General features: G+C 38.9%; 1 protein-coding gene across 1 annotated transcript in view; it reads right to left on the bottom strand.

Moving 5' to 3' along the window:
• Positions 1-3,899: 3,899 nt before the first annotated feature.
• Positions 3,900-27,839, bottom strand: part of LOC117030247 (interferon-induced very large GTPase 1-like) — a 34,195-nt gene continuing 10,255 nt past the window's right edge. The window contains exon 2 of the mRNA XM_033120180.1: positions 3,900-12,983. Within this exon, the coding sequence (XP_032976071.1) occupies positions 5,689-12,981 (7,293 nt within the window). The 5' untranslated portion in view covers positions 12,982-12,983 and the 3' untranslated portion in view covers positions 3,900-5,688. The remainder of the gene's footprint in view (positions 12,984-27,839) is intronic.

Here is a 27,839-nt window from a genome sequence, read left to right as displayed (position 1 = left end):
TATATTTTTGAAAAATCAGAATCATCTTTGATTTCTTTTTTCCCCTCTAAATGTCACCACTTCCACCTCCAATATCTAGTCCTGTCAATTGTATTTAACAGCCAGCATTCATCATCTACACTGGGGTAAATACCATTCTATATGCTGAGCATATGGAGACGAACAAGACTTGGACCCACTTCTTCAGGAGCTCACAGTTGAGGATGGGGTCCAGGCATAACTGTATTTCAGTATAATAGCAATGATAATATTATTAATTACTAGAGTTTCTTCTATTAACATGACTTTTTCTGCTCGTGCTGCTGCTACCACTATTACCACCACCTAACATTATTGGAACACGTACTCTGTGCCAGGCATATGAATTATCAGAAGCTGTCTTCACACCTCATTTTGTAGCGGTAAAAAGTGAAGCAGAGACAGGTTGAGTAACTCACCCAAGGACATACAGCTAGTAAATGGGGGAAACTCTATGCAAAACCAAGCAATCTAACTTTCAAGGTTGTGTTCTTCACTTCAACTGCAAACTGGCATTCCATAACTCTGAAAAATTGACTTGTACCTACCAATTTATTCCCCTACTTTAAATTACTTCCCCCTTCTTGCTTCTCCTTTTAAATTTCTATTGGGATAACTTTTCTAATAATTCACTTGGACGTAAATCTGTGTCTTCGGCTTATTTCTGAGGAACTGTAATGACGAACGGGGAAAGGAGGGAGGAGGACACATGCTAGAGTGGGACTAATGAATTTATTTAGCAATATCTAATGAATTTATTTAGCAATATCTATTCAGTTTATTTAGCAATATGGAATAGCAAAAAACAAAGGCACTTAAAAATGTGCTAATGACAGAAAATAAAGGTGGTTAGGACTAAACTGTATACATTGATACCAATGTCATGTCAAAGGAATATACATACATATAAGTTTAAGAGATCCCAACATATGTTTACTATTGTTCAAAAATCACTTGGCTAAATACACAAATAACATCAGTAAGGAGTATCGAAAAGCAGTAATAAGTTTTATAGGATAGTAACTATTACAGTAGATGTCAAAAGCTCACCAAACCAGGGGAGGACAGCACTAGAAAAGTCATAAATCAAAACCTTGCCAGGTTCTGCAGCTGAGAGAAACTCAGGCATCTCACTGTTGCTTGCTAGTTCCCAGAATTCTGCTGCTGTTGTCGTCGTTGTTATTGTTGCTAGAAGTTAAGGCGTCATTTGATGTTGTAAGCTGAAAGCTATACATAAGTTCTCAAGATGCTAACAAGTTCTCAGGAATGTTGCTGCTGTTGCCGTTGCTGCTATGGTTGTTGTTGCTGGAAGTTAGGGCATCTTCTGATGTTACAAGCTGCAAGCTGCATACAAGCTTCTAAAATGCTAACAAGTTCTCAAGCAGACTATCCATGGGGAACAACACTGGAGAGATCGGGAACCAGCCAGACCTCACCAGGTCCGCGGCTGGATGTCAGGACATCTCCTGGTGTTGGGAGCTGCATGTTGCTGAAAGTCTTCAAAATGTTAGAATGATGAAGAATCACCAATGACAAATGACCAAATGATGAAAGTTTACACTGCCAACTGAGGTTTATCTTATTTTCTCAGGTATATTTTCTCAGATATACCTTAGAGCCAAGCTTCCTATTCCTGCCTCCCGCTCCAGGGATGGCCAGTTCCGGGAGGGTCCGACAGTCAATGATAAAAATATTGCTTATCTGGCTGAAGGCCTAGTTCATCCGGACAAGCAACATCTACTGTTCCTGCTTGTGGCCATTGGCCCAAGATCTTCCAAAGCCTGGCAACATGCCTGTCACGTCATCCTGATATAACTTAGCTACTTCTTCACATCATCTTCTGATGCAGGTGACACAGACAGAAAGCAACATCATCTTGTATCTCCCTACTCAGGAGAATGAGACCAAAGGGGGAATTTACTCAACTGCTAATCACAGCACAGAATTCTTTTAACCCTAAGCTAACCATTACCTCACATGCAGTAACAGAAAAAAGCTAATAGACAAAAGCTCACATCAACCAATGAAGAAAAATTTTCTTTAACATCTTTAAAGAAACTACAGGACCTACACACACTATCCTCCGTACTGCTAAAGAATTGTGACAGTGACTTCTCTACACCTTTGACTGGTTGATTACTGTTTGAAATAGGTGTAACTAGTGATAAAGTACCAAAGGACATCAATATCTTGAGATGTATTTGAGGTATACGTTAAAATCACATTTATTTAGAACTTACTGTGACCTCAACTGTGATTTCCCAAGGAGTCCTCGTTGAATATTCCTGCCAGTGAAGCCCAGATGAGACTATCTCAAGTTATCAATGTGGTTGTAATAAAATGTTACTCAAAAGCAAAGGAACAGGGAACTTGGTAGAAGTAGTGTAACATTATAATTACTTATACTTAGAGAATACTTATTCAGTGTATGGCACTGTACTAAATGCTTTCTCTATAGCAATTCATTTATTCTTCCCAATAATAGCACGAGAAATGTACTATCTTACAGATAGGGCACTTGAGCGCAGAGAGGTTAAATTACATGTCCAAGGTCTCACAGGCATCACTACTACAAAGATAGTCGTATTGGTAATTAGCATTGACAGTGTCAGTGATGGTGCACACACTTTCCTTCACTGCCTTGTCCACTCATGCAGCACAGCACTACCAGAAAGGGCTGAATGGCTCTTTCAGATCTTAGGGAAGGGTTAGAGTGATTAAAGGGAGTTATAATTTTGAGGAATGGGGAAAAAGTATGATTCATGTGTCTTTCCTATAGTCCCAAAGAAAAGTATACCAAAACTTAAGGGGGTCAATTTTTAGACATACGCTGTTGTAGTCAGCTCAGGCTGCCGTACTTAGATTACAGAAATTTATTTCTGACAGTTCTGGAGCATATAAGATCAAAGTGCTGGCTGATTTGTTTCCAGATGAGGGCTCTCTTCCCGGCTTGCAGATGGCTGCCATCCTGCTGTGTGCTCATGCCTTCCCTTGGCTCATGCATGTGGAGAGAGCGAGAGCGAGAGAGCGAGTAGACAGAGCTCTCTTGTGTCTCTTCTTATAAGGGCACTGATCCAATAATGAGGGCCCTGCCCTCATGAACTCATCATACCCTAATTATCTCCCAAGGCCCCCTCTCTAAATCACATTGTGAGTTAGGCTTTCAACATATGAATTTGGGGGAGACTCAAACATTTTGTCCAAAACACACCCCATTCCCTAGGCTTTCTCAGATTTATATCCTCTCTCTGAAAGAGAGAGACCTACTTCAAAACTCAATACAAGTTTTCCTCTTCATTTAAGAAACTCACATCTTATTGATGTGATTAGATCAGGCTTTAGAATCCACCACCCTCCTAACTCCATTCCTACAGGCCTCATGACTCCTTCTTTCCCACTGCACTTGGGATCTGTTGCTTAACTTACTCTGGAAATCTCCTCTATTTACTGATGTGATGACCCCCAATTCCTGTATTTCTATGTTCCGCACTTTCAACGACTCTGATAGACTCATTCCATGTGTGTCCTATCTCTACTGACCTCACAACTCTGGCCACCTCTAATCTTGTACCTACACGTGGGCCCAGTGTCTCCTGCTCTTTCTGATCATGTGATTCTCATCCTTACTGTCACCATTTCCCCAATTCCATTGGTCCTCAGGGCTCCTCCCTCAGTGACCCTAATCTAATAACACTGTAATCCCTTTAATCCTGACCCCATCTGATGACAGCTTTAGTATCTCCACTACTATCATAGGAAACCCCATTCCTATATAGTCATCTTCTCTCTATCCCGATTTACTTCTTGCCAGTTTTTTTTTAAATTTCTTGAGCACAGCCTTTGAATCTTATCAAATAATCACACTGCTTAAATACCTGAAGAATTTATCAAAGATATTTTTCATTTATACATAACAATTTTGCTTGAAAATCAAAGTTAATATATGATATATGATACTTGTTAGAACACCTTAAACTAATAATAATAAAGACATTATGGATTCATTAAACAAGTACAAAAAGCATTCAGCAAATGTTAACTGAATATTGCTGTTTTCAAGAATGTAGTGATGTGAGAGACAGGCACCGTGCTCTGCAGGGGTCTGTTTCTGTCACCATTTCAATGTGATCATATGAGAAGGTCCTTTCAACTCTTACTGAGACTATTTTCCAGAGAACAAAAGGAAAACCATACTGTTCAAGGACACCTGTGTCCTTTATAATTTTTCTGTTCCAGGATTTCTTCTGCAGACATGGGTCATTTGACCTCAAACTGGGAGTGTGCTTGAAGCCCTTTGAGGGTACAAAGATAGCAGAATCAGCACTGCTATCTCCCAGCTCTGAAGATCCGAGTTTGGACTGCTGTTCCATGGCTTGTCTGTTTTCACTGGCTATGGAGGGGTAGACAGTGTGCCTGTAAATTGAAGCCAATGGATGTTCTTGTGTCCAGCATGAAGAAACTTTCTTCTTTGTATCAGGATTCCTTTAGATGGTCAGCTTTGAGAACCTAGCATAAGTCATTGTTTCAGAAGGTGTAGCTACGATTGCAGAATGGTGATTTCTTTCCCTTCTCAGGTTCTTGGTGTCTTCAGAGTGTCTTTTATTTTTATTCTGATTGTGATCCTATGGCTTGAATAGTATGAAAAGTCACAAGGGTGACTGTTTTAGACATAAGCATTTTCTTCCATTGTAATAGAAAAAAAGAATTTCTTATTGAAATATCAGAACCTAAAAACAACATAATCTTTGCTATTTTATTCTTGAAGGAATAGTTTTTTAAATCATTAATGGTATAACCAAATTAAACATTGTCCATAGCCTTGATTAAAATGGCCCTTTCAACTGGTCATAAACCTTGTTCCAAAGCTAGTCCTTCTTTGATTTGTACAAGGCACCAGGCTTTGAATAGTTAAACTCCTGTGAACCATATTATTTTTAAAAGAATGCACAGGGAACTGAGAAGATGCCAGGGAAGAAGGTGATGGTTAAATGAGAAAAAAACAGTTACTTAATTTCTATTTTTCATATTTGCTTGATAATCTTTCCTGAATTGATGCAGGCTCTATCCTGGTCAAATCTCTTATGTTCTTTCCCAGAACAGAATGTGTCTAAATATCACTATGCTTGGGAATCGTGAACATTCCATGAATATTTTTTCATTCAAGGGTTAGTAAATTTTTCTCACAATTTCAGAGGGTGAAAAAAACACATTTTAAAAAAGGCAATTTGTAGCTTCCAGCCAAGAACTATATATTGGTTTGACATATCATGTATTTAATCTATAGAAATTTGTAGCAGGCTGCAATGATTTTGATTTCCCTCAATGAGGATGACTTTCTCTGAGACTTTATATAATATATGTTTAAAATAAAAGAACATTGTGAATAATAGCTTAACCTATAAAGTAGGTATTATATTTTAAATGGATTTTATTTGATTTTTCTCATATGTTCATATATTTTAGTAACTTATATTTAAACCAAAATGAATTGAGACAAAGAAAAATGAAGTCCTTTCAACATAAAATCTTCAACTCATGAAACTTTTAGATGTTTCATTTGAAAAATAGAAATAATGAAGGTTTTCACTGTGAGGAGGAGGTATCTTAGGAGGGTTTAGGTACTACAACTCTTTTGTTCACTTTCTGGTACTCCTTTTTGGTCATTGAGTATTATTCTTTTTTCAAGTCATCAATAACATCCTGCTTTTTGATATTGTGCCAAGGACCAGGGATTTCACCTTTACCTGTAAATTTTCCCTTATATTTTTCTTCTAGGTTTTGTCTGAAGTGACAGACAAACCATTTCCAGTATGGCTGGGTGGATGAGTCTGGGGTGATGCTCCATTTGGCATACTTTTCTCCTCCCTGTCGATAGTTCTTATATGGGATCTTGTGGTCATCACTCAAAACTAATAAACAATCACTTGCTACCAAACTAGTACAGGTATCAATGACAAAATTGTCTGTTTTATACCATTGAATTCCATTGACAGCCTGAGGACGGTGGAAGGGAACGCTGTGGTCTCCGTCATGAGGGGGGATTGTGTTTGTACAAATAGCTCTGCAGAAGGGACACTGTTTCCAGCAGCCACAGAGATGTTCATAGAGCATTTTCTGGATTTCAGGAATCATCTCTTCTACAGACATACTCAAACGATTCTGTTCTACTGTCTTCATTGCGGGATCCAAAGCTTCAGTCATGGTTTCTTTGAGAAACTCAATATCTTTTATCTCCTGGTGTTCAATGCTTTTCAATTCATTTCGTGGAAAGATCAAGTTACTTCCCAGGTGATCACAGAACAAATCCAACCACCCAGACACAGTGCTGCTTTTATCTTTAGCTATTGCGGTGGATTCATGAATAGCTAACAGGATGACATTCTTGATGTCATCTAAACTTATTTTAAGAAAAGTTTTCATTGTTTCACTTCTTTGGTCTGAACAATATCTTTTAATATGGTTTTGAATGTAATTCCTAAAAAATGATTCTGGCTTATGAAGGTACTCCCAGTAATCATCGAAATTTTCTTTTTCTGCCAGAGAGATAAGAATGTGTTTCTCCAGGTTAACCCTGTTTCCATTGAATGCGGAGCAGTTAGCTCGCATGTCTCCAGCAATTAGAGGAGCCATTTTTCCCCATATGGCAGTGGAGACAGCAGGAGTGAGTTTGTGCCACAGAAAATCAACAAATGTTTTGATTGAGGTTGCTCCTTGACAAGAGATCTTAAAACTCATGAAAAAATCATCTTTCTTGCTTTCCAGATGGTTTACAGGATCATTTGCTCTTTTGAATGCCCTGTGCATCTCCTTAAAATTCTCTGCTGCTCTTCGGAATAAACACAAAGATAAGTCAATTTTATATTTACTGGTAAATGTGTATCTTTCCTCAGTTGGGGCTGATTTCACCTCCTCTTCTATTATTCTCAGGATTTCATGGAAATAACTTGGATTGTAATCATGTTGTTGCCTCTGAATGTTTTTAATAGTTTCAATAGACCTTGAAATAATGAGCTCAGTGGTCCTCTCTATGGACTCCTTATCATGGACATTTAATGACATTCTATATACGTAAAATTTCTTATTCATTTTGACATGTTCGTCATAATCGATGTGAAATGTTTTTCCAAAATTTTTCTTCAGTATGTTCACCCTGTCTCTCTCCTTTTTAAAATATTCCAAAAGGATGCCTTCAGAATCCACATCAATGTCAGGCTCTGTGACTGGAGGGAGAGCTGAGGATACAGCATAGACCCATTTTTCCCAAAGTTGATTGAATTTCTCATGTAACTCTTCATCACTCAATTCCTTGTCCTTTACAGTTGAAGCCAATTTTCGGCTTTTTTCTAATAATTCCTTTTCATAATGAGACTTTTCATTATCCAGTCTTTCCTGACCCTTTTTATAATTTATAAGTCCTTCGATCTTTCTTTGGCTGTCTAAAGTAAGTGCCTCTTTAAGGATCATTAGCTTATTTTCAAAATTTGCTTTCCACTGAATCAGTATTTCACTCTCTGGATCTTCATTAAAATATTTTTCAAGTTCTTGCTTGATGGCTTCATATTTTTCTGCAACTGGAGCCTCAATTGTGCTTGTTCTGAGTGTCTGGACTTTTCCATTCTGAATCTGGTTCATCAGCTGGTTCTGTAAGCCCAGCACATGACTCCTCAGCTCCCAGGTCCAGCTGTTATACATGGTTTCCAGTTTGCTCATAGCCATGACCTCTCGGGTATTCCTGAAACTGAAAATAAAGTTCTCATTCACCAGGGCTCTCCATAGATCTTGAACTCGTGATTTTACATCTGATATCTTCATGATGCTTCCCCTGGATTCCTGTTTGGCAGTCATAAGAATTCTAGTTTTCAGTTCCTGGACGTTGTGGCTGTAGCGAGGATTAGGAGGGGCCATTGGGGGATTGCCATCCCAGAGGTGAGCAAAGTAGTAGACATGAGTATTGACATCAAACTTAATGACATCACTAAAGCGAGTAACATCTGAGCACTGTTCTTGCTCAGCCGCTATTGCTGCCATTTCATCTAGTCTCTGCTCTAAGCGCCTTCGTCCTTCCATAGTTTGGTCTTTAGCTGTAACTTCCCCCACATTCTGATGGACAAAGAGGCAACTTGGGGAAATTTTTACTTGTTTCATCCTCAGAAAGGCTTGGACAACGATTTGAAGAATATCTTGCATTTCTGATGGATTTTCTCCAAAAATATTGATCAGAGTCAAGTTTCCAAGTCCAATGACAAAGGTTGCCAACTCATTATCACGATTCTTGGATTTGTTGCTCAGTTCTGGGGCCCGAAGCCCTTCTGTATCCACAACAAGCACAAAATCAAAGCCAAGTTCCTCTGAGAATGTCTCCTCCACCTTCAGGAGCTGCATGTAGGCCCCCCGGGTACACCTCCCAGCACTGACAGTGAACTGCAGCCCAAAAAGTGCATTCAGCAGGGTGGACTTCCCTGAGCTCTGCAGGCCAAGGATAGAGAGAATAAAAAGTCGTTTGTTTCCAAGTTTCTCAGAAAGCTTGTCAAAAAGAGCTGTCACCCACTTCAGAGGCACATATGAAGCATCCCCATCCATCAGCTCAATGGGAATACCAGATATCATTAGATCTGCAGCAATCTGGGGAAGGGAGAGAAAAAGGATATCTTTTGTGGAAGATGCTTCTTCCAGAGCTTCATAGATCTGGCCAACCTCTCTCAGAAGTTGCTCAATTCCCAAGGTACAGTCATTAATCTCTACGGAGATAGCTTCTATCCTATTTTGCCAATGTTTCAGGTTGTTGCTATTTGGTGCCTTTTGCTTTTCTGTTTGTATACGTGACCACAAAGCCTTTTGCTTTTTATTCAGTTCTTCCAAGTGTCCTGCAGTCAGGTTGTCTAAAAACATACTCAGCCATTGGAAAAAGTAGAGTGTGGTGTGAGTTTCTGAGTGTGTTTGGAGAATTTCAAGGACAGAGCACATTAAATCATTGAGAGGAAAGGCTCTGGTCAACTGATGGCGCCGTATTCTTTGTTTTTCTGTCTCAATCTCACATTTGTGTTGTTCAATGCTCCGATTCCCCTTTTCTCTGAGATGATAGAGTTCTTTGTCCTTTTTACACCAAAGGTGCCACAGTTGTCCTTGAAGGGGTAGAAAATTTTCCTTCACTTGAGATATCTTCTTTTCTTTCAGAAGGGCCATTAGGATTTCTGCCTTTTCTTTGGCTTCCCTGCAATCTCTCTGGTCTTCATCAATAAAGAATCCTTGCTTGCGAGCAATCTGGGAACAGTCCTCTATGCTCAGAGCAGTGTGTGAGAGCTCTAGCAAACGTCTGATTGTAGTAGCGAGCTCCTCTGTTAATTCAGCCTCATTTCTGTTCCTGATCCCAATAATTGCTTTCTGGTTAGAATTATTGGCCATGGTTTTTTCTTTGTTATCAAGCAAACAGATCAGAGGTCTTGGTGACTGACTCAGGTAATGGACAATTTTCCGGTTTTCTTTATTGTCATCTAAAGTTGACATGAGGACAACAACGAGAGAAGAGACCTCCTGCAGGAAGGTGAGTTGCTTCTTATGTTCTTTTGCATCTCCATGAAGATTGGTGAAGGTCAAACAGTTGTCAAATCTGTCCTCATCTTCCCCCCCAGGACAGAACCAGCAGACTTCCACCACACCTCCCATCAAGAGACAGTCTTTGCTGCTCCCTCTGCAGTGTCGGTGAAAAAAGATATCATGTTTACGTTTACTGAGGAGACAGTTCATGATCTGAGATTTGGAAGCAGAGAAGCCATTTCCAACTCTAATAAAGGACACAATGGGGGTAGAGACACGACACATCTGCTTATTCTTGTAATTGTTCTTCTCCTCTTTTGGTGATTTCCTGGCTTCCTGCCAACTTCTTCTAATTTGACGGAGAGACCAGAGAGAGAATTCAATTTCAGAACTGCAGGGATTTGGTATGAGAAAGGGGAGGGCAAACTGACAAATGGCAAGTTTGCCCAAAATGTATTGTCTGGCAAAATCGTCTGCACAGTGAAGAATTGCCATCTGAATATCCATAGGATGAATATGAGGACTAGGATTACTGGCTGAAGGATTAGTGGGAGCATCAGTGTCTTCAAACAAGTCTTCATATGGATCAAAAGCCTCATTTTGCTGATTCAATTCAGTTGGATAGACTTCATTCTGTGTGTTTCTGTCATCTCTGAAGACCAGGTATCTCAGCCCATAATCCAGCATCAGTAGCTTCTGCAGGAAATAGAAGGGAAGCTCCTGTTCAGAACTAGGCTGGCTGTTGTACACAGAAGCCTTGTAGATCAGGTGGAAGTTAGCTCTGCTCATCCTTTTTGGGTAGTAACGTTCCAGGCCTAAACGCTGGAGTAAATCTTGGAAGGCTCCATCTTCTATGACTTCCCATTTGCTATTTTCATTATCATGTGGTTCCTGGGGCTGTTTGTTTTCATGGAAGATGCTTTGCAAATTTTTTCTCACCTCATCCATTTGCAGTGAAGAGATGGTGGCTTCATAATTCCCATCAATGAGCAATCTCAAGTCTTCCTCTAGGTCTTTCCAATCATGATCTTCTTCAAGTTTGGTGAGGACATGTACAACTTCTTTAGACAAAGATTGGCCCATGTGTTGTCTTATTAATGCCAAGCGTTGTGTTTTCACCTCTGGAGACACAGCTGTGACTCCTGCAGTAGCTGTAAGACCTATGAGTATCAGGAATGCCTGAGCTCTGTAGGTGCAAATAGTTTTGAGCTCCTGGTATTTATCTTGGGCAGTTTGCATTTCATTCAGTAGGAAGTCTATCTCATCACACCCCAGGAGATACTGAAAAGTATGGTTTCCCATATGATATCCTGCACCAGCTGCAATGTTAAGTAGCAAGACCTGTGTGTCGGACTGCTCTGTTTCCTGGAGGTAATTCAAGAAGCAGCCAAGAGACAAGCTCACCTTATAAGTGGCCTTTCTTTGAGCTTCCTCCACTGTTTCTGCAGATCCAGATCTGGCCTTCACTTCGCTGAGGTCATTCTGTGTTTCCTTTAAGATTTTAATTAATTCAGAAAACTCAGAGATGTTGATATGCTTTCCCTCTGACTCTGACTGGAAGACCCACTGCATGATGGAATGAACCTGAGGAAAGTCTGTCACTCTGTAGATGTGAGGATCCAAAAGGCTGCGTAACTGAGATTTAATAAATTTGGTTTTATAAATGGAAGAGTCTTTGCAGAAGTTAACAGTGTTTATTAGAAAATTCTGCAGACCCCCATCTGTGAGGCATATATTAACCCAAGTGTCATAACTTTTAATTTTTTGACTCAACATTTGCATGAAATTTATAAGCCTTTTAAGCTGCTCTTCTGGATCAGATACCTCCCAGGATTTCACTTCCTCTAGGAAAACCCTGGCCTCCTTCGCAACACTCAATAATTCTTCTCCATCTTGGATCTGGGCAGTGAGGCCAGTCAGAGCAGTGTAGCTGTCTTTCAGGAAGTTAGCTACCTGAAGAGGATCTTTAAAATCCCTTCTGTGACTAGAGAGGATGATGTCCCAAATAGGTACCAGCTGAAGTCCCCGGTCAATGACACACCAGGTTTGATTACTGGCAACTAGGCCAGCTTTCCACTGCAGAAAGCCATTTGCTTCTGGTGGGCCTCCTGTCTGGGCCACAGATAGTTGGACTTTGGTTTGGAGATTTTGGCAGGTTGTGTTTTGGGAGGATGCGTTTGAATGAGAGTCTGACACATCTACACCTGCAGCGACGTTCACTCCAAAGCCACTGTAGCTGCCCCTTATGTAACTATTCAGAGACTCTGCTGACAGCTGTTTCACTTCTGCCAGCTGCTCACTTCGGAAACCCTCTGAAATGGCTTTCCACCAGTAGATTCCTCCCAGGTGCAGAGGGCCCTGGTTAGCATGAGAGCCAAACTTGTGGAAGAAAGCTTCAGCCCTGTGCCTTAGCAAGGGGAGTCTGTCTGGGCCTGCAGGCTGACCCAGGATGTCTTCAATGCATTTCAATTCCTGGAGAGCAGCCTTGGAGAATTGGAGCTGATCATTGGGAAAGTGGAAGGAGGCGAGTGGGACATAGATGAACTTGGTAGAGCAGAAATAAGAGTGATTAGAATGTGATTGATGTGTTTCCTTGGATTCTTTATGTTTGGTGTGATCCATACCAGCTTCCAAGCTAAACCCCCAACCTCCGCCCTTGGCTGAAGCTGTTACGCTGATGCCCAGCTTCTGTAATGTGTGGGTGAACATAGATTCTGCTTGAGAAGATGTAAATTCCTTTGTTTCCATTCGTGTGCCCTGCTCTGGGCCAAAGAGTAAGAAGTCCGTGGGGACACTGAGTAGTTCCTCTCTCTTCTCTATAATGTCCCTTTGGTATCTGGTTTTGTAAATTCCCTGCAGGGCCAGGCCTCCAGATGCCCATCTCACCAGATCTCTATCTGGGAGGTTTTGCCTGTGAGACAGTGTCCCCTCCGTGAGGTTGAGTTGTCTCTGCATGTTTTCCATGACTTCTCTTAGGCACTTTTCAGAGGGTGGCCAGTACTCTTTGGGGATCTCCATTGCCTGCCTCAGCTCTGTCTCTTTTTTCCTCACTGCCTCTTCTTGTTGTTGTCTTCCTTCTGACAGTAAGTCTTTTAGCTCCTGCAGCACCTGCTCTGCCTTCTTTTGCTTTTTCTTTATCATTTCCACCTGAGACTCCTGGAACTCTGAAAGACTATTTGAGTGTGACAGGTTAAACAGCTTCTCCAGGGCCCTTTTCTCCCAGGGGTATTGTGCCTGGGATTTCAGCTGCTGGAGGTCTTTGTCTTCTAGGTGTTGTAAGGCCTGGGCACAGGTCACACCCAGGTGTTCCTGCAGCTTGGGCAACCAGTACTCAACCTCCAGTCCTACTTCTCTCAGCATCTCTTGGAGGTCTTGCCCTTTTTTGCCTCTAAGAAGGGGCTCATCAGCGGTGGACTTTGCTGTGTCCATGGCTGTGAAAACAAAAGATACTCAGTTAGCCTGTGTCGTGCCCTAAAGAAGTGTCAGCCACATTTGCCAACAGGGTGAGTAGTAAAGATGCAAGTCTTTAAGGCTTTTTCATCCCCTCCTTTCATTGTTCCAACAAATACATTTTAACACTGCTTAAAAATGTGTGTGTGTGTGTGTGTGTGTGTGTGTGTGTGTGTGTGTAAGACTTCTTTGTGGGTGTTCTGAACATGGACTGCCATTTTAGTTGCCAGGGTGTAACGTCGTGTGGGAAAAAGAAAGAAGAGCACGCACTAGAGAGGTACTAATTAATTTATTTAGCAATATCTAATCAATTTATTTAGCAATATGCAATAGCAAAAGACAAAGGCAATTAATAGATTGTGCTAATGACAGAAAGTAACGGCAGTTAAGGCATATATATATATATATATATATATATATATATATATATATATACACACATATATATTAACAATGGTACCCCAAAGAAGCTCACCAAACCAAATGGGGAAACAACACTGGAAAAGTCAGGAATCAAAACCTTGCCAGATCTGTGGCTGGAAAAACCTGAGGTGTCTCCCACTGCTGCTTGCTAATTCCCAACCATGCTAGAATGATGAAGAATCACCAAGGATGGATGATGAACACACTGCCAACTGAGGTCTGTCTTATAGCTCTTTTTAATGTGCCTTACAGCCAAGCTCCTTGTTCCTGCCTCCCCCTCAGAAAATGGTCAGTTCTGGGAGGGTTTGGCAGTTACTGTGATAAAAATATTGTTTATTTGGCTGAAGGGCCAGTTCATTTGGACAAACACTATTCTTGCCTGACACCATCGGCCCAAAGCCTTCCAAAGCCTTGCAACGTACCTGTCATGTCGTACCTGTCATGAATATCAAAGGGAATTAAAGGATATAACTTAGTTACTTCTTCACCTTATCTGCCGATGCGGGGAAACAGACGAAAAGAAGCTTCATTACCTCTTATCTCCCCTACCGGGGATGAGACGAGGGAGAATTCTCTTAACCTTAAGCTAACCATCACCTCACATGCAGTCTCTCATGTGAGGGAACAACAACAACAACAAAAACTAACATCAGCCAATGAAGGTGAATTTTCTTAACATCTTCCCTACATAGGGTGAATTGCAACTTAAAAGCCTGGCTTTTGACACTTCCTATTACACAGAATCAATTGCTTGGAGAGTGTTACGCTGAGAATTGCCGTTTGAAAATATACACGAGTTTGGTAGCTTGATGTTTATTTTAAAAACAGAATGGTACCACCATTTATCATTCCTCAGTTAGTTTCTCTTGAACCTGTGTGAATACTTCCTTCCTGTCTCTGTCACTCCTTCTTAGGCCCTTTTGTGATATTTATTTACTTTCCTGTCCTTTAAAATGCACTTCTAGATGTTAGCATCGTGGTGGCAGATCTTCTTCCTTTTTGTCCCCATTTTAATACAACTAATCAGACAAATATCCAGAAACAAAAGTGCCCCTGTGGGAATTGTGGGATGTAGCAGCATATACCAAAGGATGTGAAAGGATTCTCGCCCCCCTGTATCTTGTAATAGGCACAGACCTCACTATGGGCTGTGGAAGCAGTAGAGCCAGCAAAGCTGTGCCCACCATTTGCCAATGGTTGGAAAAACACCGTTAGAGTGCTGACCTGGGCATATACCCACAGATGAGAGAGAATTTGTAGAAGTCCAGTCTTCCCAAGGAGAGTGTCCAGCATGAGTTTGGTGACAGTACATAGGCTGATGTATCTCGTGCTGGCGATCTTTCAGTGGGGGAAATGGAAAGTGGTGTGTCAGTGCCTAGGTATCCCAGTTGTGTCAGACAGAGGTCAAAATACATGTTGCTTTCTAGCAGCACCCAGAATATTGGGGCATGGCCTCCATGACTGTGGGGAGGTAAGAGATGGGACAGAGGCAGATAAGAATATCAAAGGGCATTAAAGGAACAAGGTTCCTCCTGATCCTGTTCAGGACTTTAGCAGGAATGCCTCCCATGTGCCTCTGAGAGAACCTCACCTGAAAATCTCCCCACTGGGTGTGCAGGCACCCCCAATACTCCGAGGGCTGAACCCATAACTCTACCTACCTTGTGGCTTGCTCCTTGTATATGCTTCTGGGCTCAGCAATGAGAGCTAGTATGGTAAATGTATTGCTATCAAAAAACACTAGGATCTGTGTGCAGGGGAGAAACCACACACAAGAGCTATCGCTCCACCTTCTGGAAAACAAAAGAGAAGTTTCCAGTAGCCACACTGGTGAGTTGTAAGATTTAGAGAAGACATAAAAGCTTAAGAACTCTGCCAGAAGAGAGAGCAAGAAGAGTGGAGTAGGTGGCCATACAAAGGCAGCTAAAAACTAGATATAATTAGCACCAATAAACAGAATTGCCCATCTGAAGGCAACTAGTAAAGATTTAAGGAGGTGTCTGCTACTTCAAATGCAAAGGCAACGATGCAATACTACAAGGTCATGAAAAATCAAGGAAACATGTCATCACCAAAAGATAATAAGAATTCTCCAATAAGCCAACTTAAAGGAATGGAGTTTTGTGAACTGACTGACAATGAATTCAAAAAAACTGTTTTGAAGAAACTCAACAAGCAACAGGAAGGCTCAGAGAGACAATTTAACAAAATCAGAGAAAAATATGTGAACAAAATGAGACATACACCAAAGAAATAGAAATCATTCTGGAATTGAAAAATTTAATGAATGAAATGGAAAATGCAATAGATAGCATCTTTATTAAAGTAGAGTAAGTGGAAGATAGAGTGAGTTAGAAGGCAGGAAGCTTGAAACAACATAGAGAAGAATAAAGAATGGAAAAAAGGAAAGAAAGCCTCCATAATCTATGGGATTCCATAAAAAGAACAAAAATTGGAATAAACGTGATTCTACAAGAAGAAGAGGGGGAGAAGGGTCTAGAAAGTTTATTTAAATAAATAATAGCTGTGCACTTCCCAATCCTGGGGAGAGAATTGGACACCCAAGTTCACAAAGCTGATAGATCACCCTATTATCTCAATGCAAAAAGACTGTCTCCAAGACACCATATAATGAAACTGTGAAAAATCAAAGACAGAGAGTATCCTAAAATCAGACAGGGAAAGAAAAAAAAGATTGTAACCTACAAAGGAACCCCCTTTGTAGTTCCTTTGCTATCAGTGGATTTCTCAGCAGAAACCCACAGTCCTGGAGAGAGTGGGATGACTTATTCAAAGTGTTGAAAGGAAGAGAAATTGCCAGCCAAGAATACTCTGGCTAGGTTATCCTTCCGATATGAAGGAGAAATAGAGACTTGCCCAGACAAACAAAAGCTAAAAGAGTTCATCACCACTTGATCTGCCTTGCAAGAAATACTGAAAAGGCTTCTTTATGTTGAAATGAAAAGATGCACCATGCCAATGCAACATGAAAACATATCAAATTATACAACACACTGGTAAAGGTAAATATTTAGACAGCTAATTTTGTAATAGGATGGTATGTTAACCAGTTAACTCTAGTATAATGGTTAAAGGAAAAGAATATGAAAAATAACAATAGCTACTATAATAGTTAATAAACACACAATATATGAAGGGGTATATTATGACATTAATAAAATAAAGAGTAATAAAAGGGTGGAACTTTTATAGATGATCAAAGTTAAGTTGTTATTAGCTTAAAATGAACTGTTTTATCTATGACGTATTTCATGTAAGCCTCATGATAACCACAAAGCAAAATACTATGAACAATTCTATGCCAACAAATGGGACAATCTGGAAGAAATGGATAAATTCCTTGAAACATATAATATTCCAAGACTGAATCAGGAAGAAACAGAAAATGTGAATAAACTGATTAGTACTAAGGAAATTGAATCATAAATCAAAAAACTCCTAACAAGCAAAAGTCATGCACTGGATGGCTTCACAGGTGAATTTTACCAAACATTCAAAGAAAGACTAATACCTGTTCTTTTCAAACTATTCCAAAAAATTGAAGTGGAAGGAAGAGTTCTGAACTCATTTTGCAAGGCCAGCATTCCCTGGATACCAAAACTAGGTAAAGACACACACACACACACACACACACACACACACACACACACACACACACACACACTTGAATATTATTCAACCATGAAAGAGAAGGAAACCCTGCCATTTGTGACAACATAGATGGACCATCAGAGCATTACGCTAAGTAAAATAAGTCGGGCAGAGAAAGACAAGTACTGTATGATACCACTTATATGTAAAATCTGAAAAAGCCAAACTTGTAAAATGAGAGCATAGAATGATGATTGTCAGGGGTTTGCAGGTGGGGGAATAGGGTAGATGTTCTTTAAAGGTACAAATTTGTAACCAGTAGGTAAATAAGCCCTGGATAGCTAATGCTTAGTATAGTGATTATAAAAAAGTACTATATTATAAACTTTAATGGTGCTAAGAGACTAGATCTTAATTGATCCCACCACAAAAAGAAATAATTATGTGACATAATAGAGGCTTTAGCTGACTTTATGGTGGTAATGATATTGCAATATATAAATATATCAGATCAGCGTATTGTGGACCTTGAACCTAGACAATGTTATATGTTAATTACATCTCATTAGAAAGAAATGCAATGCACTTTTAACCTGGTTTATGCTTGACACTCCCTTTTTATTCTTCATCTGCCCTAATTAACATCATCTTTGCATTATGAATAACTGCATGTATTATGAACTGTGTATGTATTATGAACAACTGTATATATACTGATGTCATCCTAATCTGTGTATATAGACCCAAAGATACTCTTGAATTCAATGTTTTATCATTGTCATGCTTTGCCACCCACTGCCTTCAAGACATATAGTTGGCCAGCAGATGAGATGAGGTTTCACATGTCTCAACTTCACACAGTATTCACGTTTCCCCTCTTCCTGTAATCCCTGTCCTAGTGAATGGTACTTCCATACTTCCAACCAGTGGGTGTCCTACTCATCTTTCTTCTCGGTAGAAATATCTTTTAAACTATAAATATAGTTTACCATGCCTCTTTAATTTACCCAGTTAAATCGCTCTTCAATCTCACTTGTTTTTCATCCCTCACAAGCTCTCCCTTCAATTTTATCTGCATCATGTCTTTGTTGGATTTCTGTAATTGTCATCTCATTTTACAGCCATTCTCCTCTTCTGCTTACCATCTTTCCCAATATCACTAAAATTTGAACCTAGACTTTAATGGCAGACTCAACAATTCAGATCAACCTTCCCAAATGAAGATATCTAGGATAGAGGTTAATAGATAAAAATAAGGTAAACTCTTTAAAGCCTCAAAGAATTTAACAGATAGTGAAAAATATGTGATAGAAGAGGTAAAGAATTTGAAGCATAATGACTGAATCATTAAAGACAAAATTTAAGACCTTGCTAAACACCAAGCAGGAAAATAAATGAAATTCACATTCAGATATATCATAGTGAAATTGAAGAAAACAAAACAAAACAAAAAAAAGAAAGCATCTAAAGGAAAACAGAGTTCATCATCAAATGATGAACAGAGAGACAGCTGACATCTCAACTGTCTTCTGATGGAACCAGAAGACATGGAATGGTATCTTTAATTTATTGAAAGAATATAGCTGAGAGCTAGGATTCTGTGCAGCTTTAAAGAACATCAGTGCAGAAACCATAATTTTAAACAACAAATTGACAGAATTTGCCAATAGGAAATACACATTGAAGGAACTACTAAAGTGTGTTTTTCAGGAGAAGGAAAATGTTACCAGTAGAAGGTCAGAGTTGCAGGAAGAAATGAGCAAACATATATATATATATATATATATATATATATATATATATATACACACATACATATATATATATATAACAGTGGTGTTTCAAATATATAGCAATTGCATTCAAGTTGGAGTGTGTGGCTAAATGGATTTAAATTGCCCCCATGTTCTTGCAGTATTTGGGAGGAGGGCCAAAGATTCAGTTCATTTTGATATGTTTTGTTAAATCATGGATACATGTTGCAATTTCTAGTATAATATGCAAATACAAGAGTCAGAGAATGTATAGCTGTCAATCTAATAGAGGAAAAATAAAATAATAAAAAATCTTGATTATACAACTTATCAAAATTTTTGTAATACAGTGAAAGCAGTGCTTGGAGGGAAATTTATAGCATTGAATGAATATATTAGAAAAGAATAAAGATCTGAAATCAATAATCTTATCTTCCACCATGGGAAATGAAGAGAAAATTAAATCCAAATAAGCAGGAGAAAAGAAATAATAAAAATTAAAGCAGAGGATTGACATCATAGAAATGGCAGCAGTGAGGTGGGCTTCTTGAGTTCTCCCCTGGAAGTTACCACAAATTGAACATCTATAACTTATCAAAGGATTCTCTGCTCATCACACATAACAGCTAAGAGACTTGCACGAGGATTACATGAAATTGGGCAAACTGGGCCAGCAAGGGAAGAGGGAAGGGAGAAGTGTGGAGATGTGTCCCACAGCCAGGGCTAAGGAGATGCGGGGCTCCAGGATGCAGACTAGGGGATCCACCGAATACATCGAAGCAAACACAGAGAGTCAGCCAGAGTGAGGAAACAAAAAAACATGTCCCAAATAAAAGAAGAGAAGAAACCTTTGGAATTGGAACTAAATGAAATACAGATAACCAACCAATCAGAGACAGAGTTTAGAATACTGATGATATGAATATTTAAGAAACTTAGTGAGAACATAAAGAAGGATAGAGAAATCATAAAAAACAACCAATTAGAACTAAAGAATACAATAACTGAAATAAAGAACACACTTGAAGGAGTTACCAACATATTAGATGAAGCAGAAGATCGAATCAGCAATTTAGAAGACAAGATAGAGATCACCCAAACAGAACAACAAAAAGAAAAAAGAATAAAAAACAATGAAAATAGTTTAAGAGACCTGTGGGATAACATCAAATTTAACAATGTGCACATTATATGAATACCAGAAGGAGAAGAGAGGGAGCAACGGATCGAGAACATATTTGAAGTAATAATGACCAAAAACTTCCTTAACATGGTGAAGGAGATTGACATACAAGTCCAGGAAGTGCAGAGAGTTCCAACCAAGATGAACCCAAACAGGCCCACACCAAGACACATTATATGTTAAAATGGTAAGGTTAAAGACAAGGACAGAATCCTAAAAGCGCAAGAGACAGACAGCGAGTTGTTTACAAGGGTGCTCCCATAAGATTATGAGCTTCCTATAAGACAATCAGCTAACTTTTCTCCAGAAACTTTGCAGGCCAGAAGGGAGTGGCAGGAGGTATTCAAAGTGATGAAAAACAAAGGCCTACAACCTAGATTGCTTTACCCATCAAGGCTATCATTCAAAATTGAAGAAGCGATAAAGAGCTTCCCAGAAAAGAATAAGCTAAAGGAATCCATTACCACCAAGCCAGCATTGCAGGAGATGTTAAAAGGGCTTCTTTAAGCAAAAGAAAGATGACAACAATCTAACTAATTAAGATCAGAAACACAAATAACAAAATGGCAATAACTATGTACTTATCAATAATCACTTTAACTGTAAATGGATTAAATGCTCCAATCAAAAGACATAGGGTGGCTGAGTGGATAAGAAAACAAGACCCTTGCATATGCTGTATATAAGAGACTCACCTCAGATCAAAAGAAACACGCAGGCTGAAAGTAAAGGGATGGAGTAAGATATTTCATGCAAATGGAAATGAGAAAAAACTGCAGTAGTAATACTTAAACCTGACAAAATAGACTTTAAAATAAAGAATATATTAAAAGACAAAGATGGGCACTACATAATAATAAAAGGATCAATCCAACAAGAGGACATAACCCTAGTAAACATCTATGTACCCAACATAGGAGCACCTAAATATATAAAACAGATATTGACTGACATAAAGACAGAGATCAACAGTAACACTATCATAGTAGGAGACTTCAACACACCTCTGACAACAAGGGACAGATCCTCCAGACGGAAAATCAACATGGAAACAGTGGCCTTAAATGACACATTAGACCAGTGGGATTTAGTTGACAAAACTTTAGCCAGACTCATCAAAAAAAGAGAGGACCCAAATTAGTAAAATCAGAAATGAAAAAGGACAAGTGACAACAGATACCACAGAAATAAAAAGATTTTCAGAGCAACTACAGTTCGCTGTATCCCGGAACTACCGCAGCTGTGGGAGAGGGAAGAACTCGGACTGCTAGGGCTCTGTTTATGGCCCACAGGGCTGAGGGGACAGCATGTAACACGGCTGAACCCAAAGCTCATGACAGAGACCTCGGAGCAAAGACTGAGGGAAGAAGGCTGAAAACGGTGGTTTCACCCCTCACTTCCAAGCAGAGAATGGAAGCCTTAGGCACTGAGAATAGCTGCCCCCTCCCGACCCTCCCAGAGCTCTCCCTGCCCTCACCAGCCCGGTGCTAGAAGCAGAACAGTAGCACTGTAAGATCAAAAGAACAGAATATTTGCAGTTTTCAGAACTATGGTCCACAGACTCGGACTCGAAGACCAACTAGTTCTGGCAAAGGGGAGGGAGCTGTGGAAGCAGGACTGGCTGTGGTGGTGGTTGCCACCATTGCTCTGGCCACCTATCACAACCCACCCCGCCCCTGTCCCCACCTATCAGGGCGGATCTCTGCATGAGTAAACAGAGCTGCTGAAGCACACAGGCTCTGAATCTCAGGCAGGAAGAGCTTTGAAACCTCAGAAGCTCTCCACATCTCCTCACAGAGGTGGTGCTGTATGACCAAGACCAGATGTTCACAGAAGAGAAGCTCGTCTTGCAGGGAATCCACCCATTGTGTGAGAAGCCAGAATAGTGCAGAGAAAACATAAAACTACAGTGTGAGAGAAAATAAAAGGCTGCATTCAGAGAAAAAAATAAAACATTCTACCAACACCTACTGGAAAACAAAAGAAAGACCTCTTTCTATCAACCTGTTGCAGAACACACTCCTGTAGATGTCTAGGAAGAGAAATAATAAATCATTGATGGCTATGAGTACCAAGGCAACAAGACAGCTCAGAAAGAAAATGAAAAGTCTCCAGAAAATGAACTTAAAGATATGGAAATATGTGACTTAAATAACAGAATTCAAGATTGCAGTTCTTAAAAAACTCAACGAGATGCAAGGAAACACAGACAGGCAGTTTAATAAACTCAGAAACACAATCAAAGAACAACATGAGCATTTTACCAAAGAGATTGAAATTTTAAAAAGAACCAAGTAGAATTTCTGGAGATTACTACTCATTAAAAGAAATGAAGAATGAAATAGCCAGCTTAGGTAGTAGATTTGACTAGATGGAGGAAAGAATCAGTGACATCGAAGACAGAAATCTGGAAATGACACAGATGGATGAAGAAAGAGGCTTGAGACTTAAAAGAAATGAAAGAACGCTACAAGAACTTTCTGACTCCATCAGAAAGAGCAATATAAGAATAATGGGCATACCAAAAAGAGAAGAAAGAGAGAAGAATACAGACAGTATATTTAAACAAATAGTCGATGAGAACTTTCCAAACTTGTGGGAAGAACTGGATCCTTGAAGAAGCAAATAGAACACCTAATTACCTCAACCCCAACAGGCCTTCTCTAAGGCATATTGTAATGAAGCTGTCAAAAATCAATGACAAAGAAAGAATCTTCAAGGCAGCCAGGGAAAAGAAGACAGTAACCTACAACAGAAAGCCCATTAGAATACCATCAGATCTTTCAGCAGAAACTCTACAAGCCAGGAGGGAGTGGAACCAAATATTCAAACTATTGAAAGAGGGAAATTATGAGCCAAGAATAATATATCCAGCAAAGATATCCTTTAGATATGAAGGAGGAATAAAGACCTTTGCAGACATACAGAAGCTGAGGGAATTTTTTAACACATGACCTGCACTACAAGAAATACTAAAGGAGCCTATTTGACCACCATCAACAGGGACAATTTGTGGCAATCAAAACATACAAAAGAGGAGAGTAAAGGCCTGAACTGGAACATGGGAATGGAGAAAGTAAGCATGCTGAAGAAAATGGAATACTCTAAATATCAAACTTTCTTTTACATAAACTTAATGGTAACCGCTCAAAAAAAATCCAGAACTGAAATATATACTGTAATAAAAGAAGAAACAGAGGGAAAAATCATAGAATACCACCACACAGAAACAACAGACAACAACAGAAAGGCAAAGAAACAAGGCAGACACAGTCTTACCAGAAAACTAAAGATACAATGACAGGAAATCCTCACACATCAACAATCACCCTAAATGTAAATGGACTGAACTCACTAATAAAAAGGCACAGAGTAGCAGACTGGATCAAAAAACTAAACTCAACCATATGCTATCTCCAAGAGACACATCTCAGCTACAAGGACAAACATAGACTCAAAGTGAAATGGTGGAAATGGACACTCCAAGCAAATGGCATCCAGAGAAAATCAAGTGTAGTAATACTGATATCAGATGAAACAGACTTCAGGGTAAAAAAGGTAAAAAGAGACAAAGATGGACATTTCATAATGGTAAAAGGGACTGCACAACAAGAAGACATAACTTGATTGATGAACTCATCAATATTTATGCCCCCGATCAGGGAGCATAGAAATATACCGAGCAACTACTAACAGAACTAAAGGGAGAAATTGACCAAAACACAATTATACTAGGGGAACTAAATACATCATTGACAGCTATGCACAGATCATCCAAACAGAAAATAAATAAAGAAATATCAGCCCTAAATGACACATTAGATGAAATAGATGTAATTGACATTTATAGAGCACTTTATCCTAAAACATCAGACTACACATTTTTTTTTCTAGTGTACATGGAACATTCTCAAGGGTAGACCATGTATTGGGACATAAACCTAGCCTCAGCAAATTTAAGAAGATTGAAATCATACGAAGCATATTTTCTGATCACAAGGCTTTGAAATTGGATATCAACGGCAAAAAGAAAGCAGGAAAAACCATGAATACATGGAGATTAAACAACATACTTTTAAAGAACAACCAGGTCAAAGAAGAAATAAAAGGAGAGATCAAAAGATACATAGAAACAAATGACAATGAAAATGCATCCTACCAAAATTTTTGGGATGCAGCGAAAGCAGTTTTAAGAGGGAAATTTATATCATTACAGGCCTATCTCAAGAAATAATAAAAATCCCAAATAAATAACCTCACATTACACCTTAAAGAACTAGACCAAGGTCAGCAGAAGAAAGGAAATAATAAAAATCAGAGCAAAACTAAATGAAATAGAGAACAAAAGACAACAGAAAAAATTAATGTGACAAAGAGCTGGTTCTTTGAAAAGATTAACAAAATTGACAAACCCTTGGCTAGACTCACTAAGACAAAAAGAGAAAAGACACTAATAAACAAAATCAGAAATGAAAGAGGGGAAGTTATTACGGATGCCACAGAAATACAAAGGATCATCCAAGAATACTATGAAGGACTATATGCCACCAAATTCAATAACCTAGAAAAATGGACAAGTTCTTAGAAACATATAGCCTTCCTAGGCTGAATCATGAAGAACTGGAAAATACACCGATCACCAGTAAGGAAATTGAATCAGTCATCCAAAATCTTCCTAAAAGCAAAAGTCTGGGACTAGATGGCTTCACTAGTGAATTCTACCAAACCTTCGAAAAGGATGCAATACCTATTCTGCTTAAACTCTTCCAAAAAACTGAAGAAGAGACAGTACTCTCTGACTCATTTTATGAGGCCAACAGTACCCTGATACCAAAACCTGGTAAGGATAACACAAAAAAAGAGGACTACAGACCAATAACTCTGATGAATACAGATGCAAAAATTCTCAACAAAATTCTAGCAAATCGAAAGCCACAATACATTAAAAAGGTTTTTCATCACGACCAAGTGGGGTTTATCCCAGGGGCACAAGGATGGTTCAACATATGCAAATCCATCAAAGTGATACATCACATAAACAAAATAAAGGACAAAAATCACATGGTTATATCAATTGATGCAGAAAAAGCATTAGACAAGGTACAACATCCATTTATGATTAAAACACTTAATAAAATAGGTATAAAAGGAAAATACCATAACATAATAAAGGACATATATGACAAACCCTCAGCTAATCTCATAATTAACGGTGAAAAACTGAAGCCCTTTGCTCTACATTCAGGAACACGACAGGGCTGTCCCCTATCACCTCTGCTTTTCAACATAGTGTTGGAAGTCCTCACCAGAGCATCAGGAAAGAAAAAGAAATAAAAAGCACCTAAATTGGGAATGAAGAAGTTAAATAGTCACTCTTTGCAGATGACACGATGCTATATAGAGAGAAAATCCTGAAGACTCCACCAAAAAGCTATTAGAAACAAACAACGAATACAATAAAGTTATCAACAGACAAAAGTCCATTGCATTTCTATATACTAACAATGAAATCTCAGAAAAACAAGTAAGAAAAACAATTCCTTTTGCAATTGCAACAAAAAGAATAAAATACCTAGGAATAAACTTAACCAAGGATGTGAAAGACCTATATGCTGAAAACTATAAGACATTTTTAAAAGAAATTGAAGACGACACAAAGAAATGGAAAGACATTCCGTGCTCATGGATTGGAAGAATCAACATAGTTAAAATGGCCATGTTACCCAAAGCAATATACAGATTTAATACAATCCCCATCAAAATTCCAATGGCATTTTTTAAAGAAAAAGAACCAAAAATCATCAGATTTGTTTGGAACCACAAAAGACCCCGAATAGCCAAAGTAATCTTAAGAAAAAATTATAATGCTGGAGGTATCACACTCCCTTACTTTAACTTGTACTACAGGGCAACAATAATTAAAACAGCATGGCATTGTCAGATAAACAGACACATAGACCAATGGAATAGAATTGAGAACCCAGAAATAACACCACATAAATATGGACAGATAATTTTTGACAAAGAAGCAAAAAAACATACAATGGAGAAAAGACAGCCCCTTCAATAAATGGTGCTGGCAGAATTGGAAAGCCACGTGCAAAAGAATGAAACTGAATGGCTATCTGTCACCATGTACCAAAATTAATTCAAAATGGATCAAAGACTTAAGCATAAGACCTGAAACAATAAACTGCATAGAAGAAAACATAGGTACTAAACTTGTGGACCTTGGGTTCAAAGAGCGTTTTATGAATTTGACTCCAAAGGCAAAGGAAATAAAAGCTGAAATAAATGAATTGGATTATATCAAACTAAAAAGCTTCTGCACAGCAAAAGAAACCATCGACAAAGAGGCAACCAACTGAATGGGAGAAGATTTTTGCAAACAGTGCCTCCAATAAGGGGCTAATATCCAAAATATACAAGGAACTCATACAACTCAACAACAAAAAAACAACCCAACTGAAAAATGAGCAGAGGACTTGAATAGACATTTCTCCAAAGAGGACATACAAATGGCAAATAGACATATAAAAACATGCTCAGCATCACTAATCATCAGAGAAATGCAAATAAAAACCATAATGAGATATCACCCTGGTTAGAATGGCTATCATCAACAAAACAGATAATAAGTGTTGGAGAGGCTGTGGAGAAAAAGGGACCTTCATACACTGTTGGTGGAAATGCAGATTGGTGCAGCTGCTATAGAAGGCAGTGTGGAGGTTCCTCAAAAAATTAAGACTAGAATTACCATATGACCCAGCAATCCCTCTCCTGGGTATCTACCCAAAAAATCTGAAAACATCTATCCATAAAGACAGGTGTGCTCCAATGTTCATTGCAGCTTTATTTACAGTGGCCAAGACATGGAAACAACCAAAATGTCCTTCGATAGATGCATGGATAAAGAAGTTGTGTTATATATACCCAATGGAATACTATTCGGCGGTAAGAAAAGATGAAATAGGACCATTTGTGACAACATGGATGGATTGAGATTATAACGCTAAGCCAAATAAATCAGACAGAAAAAGTAGACAACCATATGATTTCACTGATATGTGGTATATAAACCATAAACAACAAAAGAACAAGACAAGCAAATGAGAAACAAAACTCATAGACACAGACAATAGTTTAGTGGTTACCAGAGGGTAAGGGGGAGGGGGGTAGTAGATGAGGGTAAAGGGGATCAAATATATGGTGATGGAAGGGAACTGACTCTGGGTGGTGAACACACAATGTGATTTATAGAGGATGTAATACAGAATTGTATACCTGAAGTTTATGTAACTTTACTAACAATTGTCACCCCGATAAACTTTAATTAAAAAAAAATCAAAACAATCTGATTAAAAAATGGGCAGAGGACCTGAATAGACACTTTATCAAGGAGGACATACAGATGGTCAACAGATAGATAAAAAGATTGTCAAAATTACTAGTTATAAGTGGAATGCAAATCAAAACCATAATGAGATACCACCTCATACTTGTTAGAATGGCTATTATCAATAAGACAAGAAATCACAAGTGTTGGAGAGGGAATAGAGAGGAGGGAACAATTGCACACTGCTGGTGGGAATGTAAATTAGTGCAGCCACTGTGGAAAATTACCATATGACCTACCAACAACCCCTCTTCTGGATATCTACCTGAAAAATTTGAGAACACTTATTTGTAATTATGTATGTAGCCCTATGTTCATTGTAGGATTATTCACAATAGCCAAGACATGGAGACAATCTAGATGTCCTTTGACAGATGACTGGATAAAGAAGGTGTGGGACACCTGTAAGATGGAATACCACTGAGCCAAAAAAAGATAAAATATTGCCATTTGTGATAATATGCATAGG

The sequence above is a fragment of the Rhinolophus ferrumequinum genome, chromosome 11 (assembly GCF_004115265.2).
Source record: "Rhinolophus ferrumequinum isolate MPI-CBG mRhiFer1 chromosome 11, mRhiFer1_v1.p, whole genome shotgun sequence".
Lineage (NCBI taxonomy): Eukaryota > Metazoa > Chordata > Mammalia > Chiroptera > Rhinolophidae > Rhinolophus > Rhinolophus ferrumequinum.
Note: the sequence above shows the minus strand (reverse complement) of the source record. Positions and strands in the feature narration are given on the sequence as shown.